The sequence below is a fragment of the Malus sylvestris genome, chromosome 17 (assembly GCF_916048215.2).
Source record: "Malus sylvestris chromosome 17, drMalSylv7.2, whole genome shotgun sequence".
In the NCBI taxonomy this organism is placed as follows: Eukaryota; Viridiplantae; Streptophyta; class Magnoliopsida; order Rosales; family Rosaceae; genus Malus; species Malus sylvestris.
In genome coordinates, this window is record NC_062276.1 from 33,528,179 (window position 1) to 33,539,817 (window position 11,639).

Consider the following 11,639-nt stretch of genomic DNA (forward strand, 5'->3'; position numbering starts at 1 on the left):
TTATCAATGCCAACTTTTATATAATATACTTACAAACCAAGTTTAGATGCTGAATAATTAACAGCATTTGTGTTAAAAAGTTAATGTAGTTGCTCCTTGGTTTGATACACGTTCATTTTTTTATTTTATTTTTTTTCCAGAGAGAAGAACTTAACATGTATCAAACAAGGGATCAACCACATTGACTTTTTAATAAGAAATACTGTTAATTGTTTAGTAGCCAAACTTTGTTATTTGAAGATCTTATTGTGACCTAAAAATAGAAGAATGATTAGATGTACTAGATGCACGATCACTGTGACATGCTAAATCTACTGATACAATATCAAGTGTAGTAAAATAACATATGACAATATGTTATTAGACGGAAACACCATTGTTCTCTGAATTGCTCTCCAAAAATAGGTGACACGTTCCCCTTTCAAGAAAATAAATGATTTTATGGAAGAGGAGGACACCTGGTGCTTTCTGTTCCCAGCTCAAATGTTCTCACTGTGTTGTCGGTGGCTCCGCGAAGACTAAAATGCCATTGCCACTAAAATTCACGGTCTAGTTCCAAAAGGTCTTTTTAGTAACTTCACTAGTAATTGTCCCACTTTCATTTGTATGTTATGGGTTCATTAATGGGGTTAGGAAAATAATGGAGAAAACGATCGAAGAAGCAGGTGGCTCTTCAGTCACTCCTCAATTGTGAGTGGGCAATTTTTTGAACAAACCGCCCAAGAATCCACTCATGGTAAATTGGGTTGGGTCAGTTTTAAATCATTTTATTGAGTTTCGGGCTATATGACCCGCCGGTCTAATTTTTTACTCTGCAAGTCAGCAACGAAATTCGGCCGTCGATGCGCCACTAGATATTGTATTTTTATCTGTTAAACAATGAGATCACATTTACACTTTTGAACTCTTTTGCGACATCAATCAATATTGTATATTTATTGGTTTGACAAAAAAAAATTGAACCTTCATCGAAAAAAGGCAAATAATTAACTTAGAAAAGGTAAATTATTTATGAATATCTGATTTTGATTTGATATCGATGTGAACCTCAACAAAATCTATTTATTCTAGAAATAAACCAAGATTTTCTTTTTTTTCTCATTATTTTATTTGTTTGTAGTTTTCACATTTATAAAAATAAAAAATAAAAAAAAGAAAAAGAAAAAGGCTGGTTTTTGGACGAGATTTGCATGCATATACATCAAAGCCAAGCCATTGAAACCGAAGAAGCCAAGCCCTGTGGGCCGACTACCGGTTAGGGTTGGTGAAAGACAAACAACAGCCGGTAATACCTACGGCCCAAGTACTAGATATTCTCACCAAACCCTGGATTAATCTTGGCCCTGGATTTGCTCACATCCAACGGCTGATCTTTTCGCAACCATTCTATGGTTAATGACCGACGAAGATAAAACAAATCGAAACGGAGGCGTCCGGTAAACCGGTGAGGTTGATTAAATAATATAAATACGAATAAGAGGCATTTCGGACATTTGCAGTCGTTCGATCTTCTTCCGCTTTCTCTGCGTAAAGGGTGTGGTTCGAAAAGCACAGCCCCCTTCTTCTTCCCTCCAACTTCCTCCACTTCCAGATCCGCGCTTCAGAGGTACCATTTTAGCGCTTTTCTCTGTTGGGTTTTCGTTTTCCTTGTCCTTGCTGTTTGTGGTTTGATTATAATGTGAGCGGGCTGGTGGTTTGGGGGATTTTTAGGGGGACTTTATAAGTTTCGCTTTGGAAAAAAATGAAAGATCTGGCAGGTTTAACTTGAAGTGATTGTTTTTCGTTAGCATTTTCGCCTTGTGTTCTGTGATTTGACAAGTTAAATTCAAGTGTTTGGATTTTGTTTCAGTAAAATTTGCAGATCTGATAATTTGTAGTTTTATGGGATTACCATTTTTCCCTGTGGCTGCAAGTTTATGTATTCTGAAGATTTTTCTTAGACTGGTGTGACTTGTAATACTGTACTTCTTAGTAGGGCCCTGCTAATGGTGGATATTTTAGTGAACTGCCCTTTTCTTGAAGATGAGCTTGACGTTGTCATTCACTGTATCTGTTTTGGAGTGCAGATTCCGTTGGGCTTTATATCTGATCTGATGTGTGATGCTTAACTGCTTTAGTGATATGTTTGTTCACTCTGTATTTGCTTTTCTGTGGGAATATTTACTTTTGTTAAATTCAAAAGTACAATTGATGTGGCATTCAGGTTTACGACAATTGCGAATTTAGTGATATACGAATTTTTTATCTTTATTCTTTCGTGTTGTTAGAGCTATGACTTCTCTTTGTTGCTTATATTGATATGGATGTGTCTTTGGTACACTGTTATCTTGTGTAGAGAATGGAGACTTTCCTATTCACATCTGAATCCGTGAACGAGGGTCACCCCGACAAGCTGTGCGACCAGATCTCTGATGCAGTGCTAGATGCCTGCCTTGCCCAGGACCCTGACAGCAAGGTCGCCTGTGAGACATGCACCAAGACCAACATGGTCATGGTGTTTGGAGAGATCACTACCAAGGCCAATGTTGACTATGAGAAGATTGTTCGTGACACTTGCCGCGCCATTGGATTTGTTTCTGATGACGTGGGTCTTGATGCCGATAACTGCAAGGTCCTGGTTAACATTGAGCAGCAGAGCCCAGATATTGCCCAGGGCGTTCATGGTCACTTTACCAAGCGACCTGAGGAGATTGGTGCTGGTGACCAGGGTCACATGTTTGGATATGCCACTGACGAAACCCCCGAATTGATGCCTCTTAGCCATGTGCTTTCCACCAAGCTTGGTGCTCGCCTCACTGAGGTCAGGAAGAATGGTACCTGCCCCTGGTTGAGACCCGACGGCAAGACCCAAGTTACCGTTGAGTACTACAAGGAAAATGGAGCTATGGTTCCAGTGCGTGTCCACACTGTTCTAATCTCCACCCAGCATGATGAGACTGTCACAAACGATGAGATTGCCGCTGACCTCAAGGAGCATGTCATTAAGCCTGTTGTCCCTGAGAAGTACCTTGATGAGAAGACAATTTTCCACCTTAACCCCTCAGGCCGCTTTGTGATTGGCGGTCCTCATGGTGATGCAGGTCTTACCGGACGCAAGATCATCATTGACACTTACGGTGGATGGGGGGCCCATGGTGGTGGTGCTTTCTCCGGAAAGGACCCTACCAAGGTCGACAGGAGTGGCGCCTACATTGTGAGGCAGGCTGCCAAGAGCATTGTAGCAAATGGGCTGGCTCGCAGGGCCATCGTGCAGGTGTCTTATGCCATTGGTGTGCCAGAGCCCTTGTCGGTTTTCGTTGACACATATGGAACTGGAAAGATCCCTGACAAGGAAATCCTTAAAATTGTGAAGGAGACCTTCGACTTCAGGCCTGGTATGATCACCATCAACCTCGATCTCAAGAGGGGTGGCGGTGGAAGGTTCTTGAAGACAGCTGCCTACGGACACTTTGGAAGGGACGACCCAGATTTCACCTGGGAGGTTGTGAAGCCCCTCAAGTGGGAGAAGCCTCAGTCTTGAGAGATGGATCAAATACCGCCCCTGCTGCCGAAGCTTTTGCATTAATTGGCACTGGATGAATAATTTGCGTGTTTTAATTGCTGCTCTTCTACAACTTGAAAAGGAAATTTCTAATGTTCTAATTTCATACTTTTTATTTTTAAGGTCTTTTTTCCTATTATTTGTTCGGCTTTCTGTTTTCTGTAATATGATATGTTCATCACCAATGTCCGTATAAAAAGAAATAGAATTTTGTCGAAGTTGTTTTTAGAGAAGAATTAACGCGTCAATGAAATAAAATTTCTAAATACAAATATTTTCTTCATAATGGAATTGAAATTGGAATGAATATGGAGAATAGAAAACTCAGAACTTTCAAGCCAGAGTTATTTTGTATTTAGATAAAAAAAATTCTAAATTTTATAGCTATTTATTATTTGTCTGCATCTACTAATCAATTTTCTTTTACCATGTTCCTTGTTAATTTTGAATATATTTTATTCATAACTTTTATATTTAATCATACAACAAATATATATACATTACTTGCCGCATCATATGTTACACTAAAGGTCGTACCCAGTGCACAAGGTTCCCGCTTTACGCAGGGTCTGGGAGAGGTGAATGTCGGCTAGCCTTACCCCCATTTATGGAGAGGCTGCTCCCAAGGCTCGAACCCGAGACCTACCGCTCATGGGCGAAGGCACTTGCCATCGCACCAAAAATTCTTTTTATTTTATATCTACAAGTGATAGTAAGGAATTGAACTCAAAATCAGGATTTTGTGTAAAAAGCATACTGTCCTTGATCAATTAAGTTACAAACTCCTTTTAAAGTTTTTACCTTTTGAAGGGTTAAAGAGGTGGGAATGAAAAAAGAGTGCGCCAAATACTGACATAAGTTGATTGAAAACAAAAGTAACCGAGTAGTGCACATGAGATAACAAAACAACAAGTAAAATTCGATTGAAAGTACAAAACAACAAGTACAGTTCGAAAAATAACTGATTAAATTTTGACAGGGGAGAATATATCTCTGCATTATTGATGTAGGTCCTTGCTCGACTAATCAAATATCCCCATGAATCATGATCCGTCGTCACACTAGATACTCACAGGTGCCAACAGCTGCCATCCAATCAAATATTACAATTGCATTAGTAATATGAAAGACTGAAACTCAATAATAATTATATAAATAAATAAAAGGAGAATTGGAGCAAAAGCGGCAGGGGGTTGGAGACGTACATGGATTCTGAGAAACGACTAAGCCAGTGCCATTGAAATGGCAGTCCCAAAAGTGCTTTCCGGTGGCCCTGAAAAACAGATTAATTCATGGCAATAGAAGCATGTGAGACGGCATTCTCTGGGCTGAAACAACCGCCACCTGGCTGAATCGGCCTGCAGTCTATTCCTGCTTGGCCGCAGCTATAATCAATGTTGTGCCGAAGCTTTTCAACATCTGCCGACGGTTTTGCAATGCACCATGTTAATGTTGCAACTGCCCCACCGTTTCCGATATCCTAAGAAAACAATCAAAATCTTCACTTCCATTTCTTAAATCAAACAAATAAATCTCCTTGAAAAAAATTTGTATATATCATGCCCTTCCTATGATTGCAAACATCTTCAATTGCTTCCGTATATTCTGAATAATTTTTTTTTCTCAAATTGTGCTATGTTTTCTTCTAGATACAACAAGTGATTTTAGGGTTTATCGCCTTTTAGATTTTAGGGTTTCAATAAGATTGTTTTTAGATTTTAACCTAACCTGAATGGTTTTCAAAATCTAATATAAGTTTCTATTTTTAAAACTTACCATGTTTAAGTAATTATAGCACATTTATTATTTATAAACTTACTCTTTGAAATTCTTTACCCATCCATAATTAATGTTTTTTTTATTTTATGCTCTAATCATTTTAATAGATAAAAATTTATTCAAAATTACGTACAAGCCATCTACCGTATATCATTATTTTCTTTTTTGTCCTAGTTTTCTTTCTGGATCCATTGGAAGACCTATGTAATGACATAACATTTGGCAAGCACTTCATAGTATCCCCTCCTTTTTTATGGATAAGATGCGGTCCTTTTCCGGCTCAAAGAATGTCTTGTTAAAGAGTAAGATGTATCATTAAACGAATAAAGCCATGAACATTACCTGATCAGGTAAAAAAAAAACCAAGATTAAAGTTTTGTAAAAACGATAGAGAAAAGAGAAGGTAAATATATTTAACTGCCCCATTTCCCTAAAATATGTTAGGAAATTTGGGCCAAAATCAACTTTTCTAGCTCTTGTAGCAAAAGCTAGTTTCACCTAAAAAGGCTTAAGTGTCACCACATTTTAATGCAATTCCACGTCGAGTATATGCAACGCTGCAACAAGGCTATAATGTGGATTGCGGATGCATGCACTGATTGGGACAGAGAAGAGCAGATATTACAAGTACAATATAAACGTGTATAATGACTTTGAGCGCACCTGTGCAGCAGCAAAGCAAAGAAGAAGAGCTAAGCCCGTTGCGAACATTCCCAAAGGCCTCTTTGTCACCTCCATTTTCTCTCTCACTCTCAATTAGGTCGGTGGACGGCCGGTCGCTGCTGAGAAGGAGAGATAGCAAGCTCAGTTGATGGCCAAGTATGAGGAATACGCAGGAGTTTATATACTGACTGAGGAGAATGCTTCAGAGATGGGTATGATTTCAAATACCAAACATGCCCTTTAGTAATTAAGGGTATTTTATATTTCTGAAAGCAGGAGACGAAGTTCAGGAGGCCAAAATTGTCATTACCAGACGTACAATTATACATGCATGGGCAATAGTTAAAAAGTAGGAATCTGTGAACTGGGATTTGGTGGAAAAGTAGAGAAATTGAATAGTTTAATGGCATATCGACCAAAAAAAAGAAGTTATATGGAATAAGGACATATGGTCGAGATGAGGAAGGCGCCTGCAAGTGCTAGCTGCATTGCTTTACTATTTTGTTGCATTTTTCATGCATATATGCACCCGTTTTCTCGAGGCATTGGCAATTTGGCAGTGCGTGCGTGATTACACGTTGACAAACTATGCATCGTCATGCGTTGTGAGCTTAAGCCGGTTATGAGAAATTTTTAGTTGTGGCCGAAACACGGATGGTACGGCATGTGTTTTTATGTAAGTGGTGGGAAATTTTATTTTTTAAGTTAATAACTTTTGAACACACATATTCCACCATTTATATAACAACAGAAGGTGTATCACCCCGATATGACGGTCACACTGAAAAATTTCTCTAATTATGCCATCAGTGATGGTGTTTTCAAAAGAACCAAGCAAAAGCCACTGTTGGCATCTATAAAGCAAAAGAAAAGTAATCTTCTATTTCAGAGCTTTTCCTTTTGCGGTTTTCTGAAAATTTTGATTTGTTCCATTTTTATTCTTTCTCACACAACAAAGAAAGAAATATGTTAAGGTTTTAATCAACTGAAAATCGAAGGATTTGGTTTAGTAAAAAACGAATTAAAATTTGGAATACGGCTCAATTCTGATTCAAACTCTCATGTATGCATTTATTATGATCAACGACTATGTTTTAGCGTTGACATGAACGTTAAAAGTAAGATGTCTGTCACCTCATGTAATACCAGAATTGCATGAGAAAATGACTAATATGTCGTCAATATGTAATAAAATAGCTCATGTATTAAAATAATAATAATCAATTGAATGTATGAGCCCAAAAGGAGAACATATTAAGACTTAAAGCATGGCCAAGTATGGAATAGAAAAGGTTACATGAAAACCAACCAATCAAAATAAAGGTTTGAATCCGACTCGTTCCTATTTGGTTAAAGACCTAGAAATTACGACGCAATTAGCAAGTTCGCGCGTTACAATTAAATCTTCGGAAAGCTCGCACAACTTGAAGGAAAAGGAAATGAATGGGGACTAAGAAATTACAATGAATTTGTAGAGTACCTAACTAGAACTTGAATGAAAGGGGATTAATAATTATTTATGAATCTACGTACGTAACTTTGACGGGGAAGAAGCCACGCGAAAGTAAGCGATCCAAGTCGAAAACAAGGAAGGAAGGAGTCAATGGACTCCGTACCCAGTCAAGTTTGGCCAACACCAAATTTAAACATAATAAATATACATTCTTAAATTCTAAGATTACCTAAACAAAATATTCTAAAATACGAACTAATAATAATTACAAAGACTTCAACCTCCTTCCCTCTTTCGCTGGTGTCCTCTTATCCTGCGCACCCCTTCCAGCTTATCCTGCGCCGCGCTTCCTCCGCCGGATTTGGAGCTCTCAGATCTCTCTCTCTCTCTCTCTCTCTCTACACACACACTGACAGACACCCCACACAAGATTAGTCTCTTGTAATTAGTTTACAACAACAGCAAGCAGCACCGGCGTCTCCTTTTTTTCTCTAATTTTTCATTCTTTCAGGTACGCTCTCTTGCGATCTCTCTGTTTTAAAGCTTTCTCATTTTCCGATTCTTTACTCGAATTCTCAGCTGCTGATATCGATCTACTCGTTTTTCACCTTTTTTAATTTTATGTGAAAAAATTACGAATTTTTGTTTTAGATGGCAATTTGTTTGATCTCCGTGTTCGATGGCTGAACTGAATTTGATTACTGATTACATAACACGTTCTGAAACTTGTATAATTACATTTGTACTAATTTTAGTTTTGTTTTTGTGTGGGTAAAGAATCATGGGCTGCTTCGGCTGTTGCGAAGACGATGGTATGCATAAAGCGAACGACCATGGAGGTCAATACACGGTGAAAAATCCGGCAGGTAATGATCCAATCCACTCTCTTATAGCTGAGGCCTTGTGTTGCATCTAGCCTCATACACTTCAACTAACTATTATTTCGCAGTGTTCCGTTTTTTGGAAAGTTTGTAAAGTTTACTTAATTTCTGCTTGTATCTGTTTGTTTCCGTCGCCAATTTTATCAATTTCGTACTGAGTTGAATCTCGTCACAGGAAATGAGGGAAGTCATCATGCTTCAGGAACGGCACCCAGAGGCGCTCAACCCGTAAGGGTCCAGCCTATCGAAGTTCCTACGATACCAATAGACGAACTAAAGGAGATTACGGAAGGCTTTGGGACCAGTGCTCTGATCGGAGAGGGTTCGTATGGAAGAGTATACTATGGGGTGCTTAAAAGTGGGCAGCATGCAGCAATCAAGAAGTTGGATGCCAGCAAACAACCTGATGAGGAATTTCTGGCGCAGGTTAGACAAGGGAACCTGTTTTTATTTTTGTTATTGCCGTGTTGTTGAAACAAGTTAAAATTCATTTCTAAATCGATGAATGACGGATACAGGTTTCTATGGTGTCAAGGCTGAAACACGACCATTTTGTTCAACTACTTGGTTACTGCGTTGATGGGGTTTCACGTGTTCTTGCCTATGAGTTTGCATCTAATGGATCTCTTCATGATATTCTACACGGTATGTAAGAGAGATAAAAGTGAACCTTAAGGGTACGTTTGAGTTTAATGTTTCTATATAGCCGCGCAGTCTTTATTGATGCATTTTTTTGTGCAAGGCAATCAACTAAGTTGCTTTTTATTGTCTAATCTTAATTCTAGCGTAAGCAGTTTCTTTCATTGAGTGAGAATAGACTACTTGAGGGCTGTTTTTGCTGTTACTCTATAGTATTTGACCTGATTATTTTGCTAATGCAGGAAGGAAAGGTGTTAAAGGGGCACAGCCTGGTCCAGTTTTGTCGTGGGCGCAACGTGTGAAAATTGCCGTGGGTGCTGCAAAAGGGCTTGAGTATTTGCACGAAAAGGCTGATCCCCACATCATTCATCGCGACATCAAATCTAGCAATGTACTAATATTTGATGATGATGTTGCTAAGATTGCAGACTTTGATTTGTCCAATCAAGCTCCTGATAATGCAGCACGTCTTCACTCCACTCGTGTGCTAGGAACTTTTGGTTATCATGCCCCTGAGTAAGCTTTTAATAGTTCTTCAAAGATTTCATCTAGTAACGACGTACCGCATTTGCTCTATTCTAAACTTGAAATCAGAGTATGTTGTTCTTGATTGCTGAGGATCCTTTGTTGAAAGAATAAATACATGTTATTTTAAAATTACCAACCTAAGTTTTAAAGGCTAGACAATAACCTACCTAATTTACTAAATACTGCATCCTGAAAGTTTGGTATCAGGGTGCATGTCATGATCCCCAATATTCAGTAATTTTATTTGTGGTTTGCAGATATGCAATGACTGGACAGTTGAATGCCAAGAGTGATGTTTACAGTTTTGGTGTTGTCCTGCTTGAGCTTTTGACTGGACGAAAACCTGTTGATCATACATTGCCACGGGGGCAGCAGAGTCTAGTAACATGGGTACTGTATCTGTGCTCTTTATGCATAGCACGTGCCATCTGTTTTTTGAATTGTAGAGATAAGAATATGTTCTCGTTCTTGTTATTATTTTGAATTGTAGAGATAAGAATATGTTCTCATTCTTGTTATTATTATTTCTTTGGGGGGCCAAGTGAACTGATTTTTAAAGTATTTGGACTGTGTTAGGCTACACCAAAGCTTAGTGAAGACAAAGTTAGGCAGTGCATTGATTCAAGACTAGGAGGAGAGTACCCACCAAAGGCGGTTGCAAAGGTAATAACTAGATCATGTACATACATAATACACACATGCACAAATATGCAATTCCGGTTATTTCTTGTTTCTATTGGCACGAGGGTGGTGTTGCTGAACATCTATCTTTTCCATTTCTCCCCATACATTTGTGTGTCAGCATACCACAATATTACTAATACTGATTATGCGATCAAACATCTATAACTGAATGGTTTTTTCTGTCTTGATTATAGATGGCTGCAGTTGCTGCCCTGTGCGTGCAATATGAGGCCGATTTCCGCCCAAACATGAGCATTGTTGTCAAAGCCCTCCAACCCCTGTTAAATGCTCGGCATGGACCCGCCGGTGAATCACCAAACTTGTGAATCTCCCAATCTCCGTGTCTCTCTCTTTGCCTCTATAGGTGTGTCATGTGTGCATGTATGAGTAAATCAGCATGCAATTATTGTAACTAAGGCAGTGTGTTCAGAGGGTGGTGGTATATTGTTCGCACAATGTTCTATATGCTTCATTTTCTTCTTTTTTCCTCTTTTCGACAGTTGTGTACCATATTGCTTCATTATTTGCGGTGTATTTGATTTGTTCATAATGCAAGGGGGTATTTTTCTCTTAGCGGACGTTATCGTTTCTCATTTGATGCTTTCAGCAAATTTATACAAGTGAAAAGAGAGCTTCTATGTTGATCTGTGTGTCAGAAGAACATGTGTACTCAGTAAGGTGAGGGCATTTGGTCATAGCAACATCTCCGCCGCCTACGAGAGCCGAATCTGAAAAAGCTCATAACCTGTCACAGTCCGGACACAGGGTTGGTAGAAATTCTCGAACTTAGAATATGAGCTAAATTTAAAGTAAATAGCTAAATAACACTTTACTTTTTATCTAAATCGTTCTAATCCTTTGTACTCTCTTGATTGTCTGATAACCTGCATAAACAATGGAGAGATGAACTTCAACAATTTAATAGGGACATAATCTTACCATACTAAATTGACATTATTTAATCAAGTATCATGGCATCATACAATCAAATATCAAATTATTATCGATAGCAATGCAGAGTGCAATTAGTGACTGATCTAAGATTTTAAACTCGGAAGTCTCAATAATAAAAAAATTAAAAAAATTTAGACAAAAACAACTGAAAAGTTAAATGATAATACATTTTCATTCATAAATCATACTCAAAATAACCTTACAAGCTACAAATCCTAATAAAGTCGTCCATGACAAAATTTCATAGTCTAAAAATGTTTTGAAGCTACATGAATTTACAAGATCATTTGGAAGGAGCTATTAGCTTGAGATTTTTTGGAGCATTTTCCAACACAAAGGCCTTTATTTGCTCATCATGATCCACAAGGAATTGTAAGAGCTCTAAATAGCTCTCCCCCTATGATTCGAAGTATTCCTTTCATCATGGCCACAAAAAAGAAAGCCTTATCACAACAAGAACTTAGTGCAATATATTGATGCATTCAAGCAAAGATGATAGTTCATACACTCTTCTTCC

At 38.3% G+C, this 11,639-nt stretch overlaps 2 protein-coding genes across 3 annotated transcripts; both read left to right on the forward strand.

The window, feature by feature from the left end:
- Positions 1-1,451: 1,451 nt before the first annotated feature.
- LOC126611319 (S-adenosylmethionine synthase 1-like) lies at positions 1,452-3,680 on the forward strand. Its single transcript, XM_050279541.1, has 2 exons — positions 1,452-1,606; positions 2,336-3,680. Exon 2 carries the CDS (start codon positions 2,339-2,341, stop codon positions 3,518-3,520), a length of 1,182 nt encoding a protein of 393 aa, XP_050135498.1. The 5' UTR covers positions 1,452-1,606; positions 2,336-2,338; the 3' UTR covers positions 3,521-3,680.
- Positions 3,681-7,660: 3,980 nt separating this feature from the next.
- On the forward strand, positions 7,661-10,741 carry LOC126610400 (pto-interacting protein 1-like). Of its 2 annotated transcripts, XM_050278456.1 has the most exons (8): positions 7,664-7,947; positions 8,214-8,302; positions 8,493-8,743; positions 8,836-8,962; positions 9,199-9,472; positions 9,742-9,874; positions 10,061-10,147; positions 10,363-10,741. In XM_050278456.1, exons 2-8 carry the CDS (start codon positions 8,218-8,220, stop codon positions 10,492-10,494), a joined length of 1,089 nt encoding a protein of 362 aa, XP_050134413.1. In that variant the 5' UTR covers positions 7,664-7,947; positions 8,214-8,217; the 3' UTR covers positions 10,495-10,741. The 2 variants fall into 2 exon arrangements, with proteins under 2 accessions (XP_050134411.1, XP_050134413.1); XM_050278454.1 differs by lacking the exon at positions 10,363-10,741 and having other exon boundaries at positions 7,661-7,947; positions 10,061-10,355.
- Positions 10,742-11,639: the final 898 nt, after the last annotated feature.

Excerpts from the sequence above, each read along its gene's own strand:
- LOC126611319 (XM_050279541.1), top strand. The coding sequence starts at position 2,339 with ATGGAGACTTTCCTATTCACATCTGAATCCGTGAACGAGGGTCACCCC.
- LOC126610400 (XM_050278454.1), top strand. The coding sequence starts at position 8,218 with ATGGGCTGCTTCGGCTGTTGCGAAGACGATGGTATGCATAAAGCGAAC. Across the intron at positions 8,303-8,492 it reads CACGGTGAAAAATCCGGCAG|GAAATGAGGGAAGTCATCAT; the intron begins GTAATGATCCAA and ends ATCTCGTCACAG. Across the intron at positions 8,963-9,198 it reads TCTTCATGATATTCTACACG|GAAGGAAAGGTGTTAAAGGG; the intron begins GTATGTAAGAGA and ends TTGCTAATGCAG.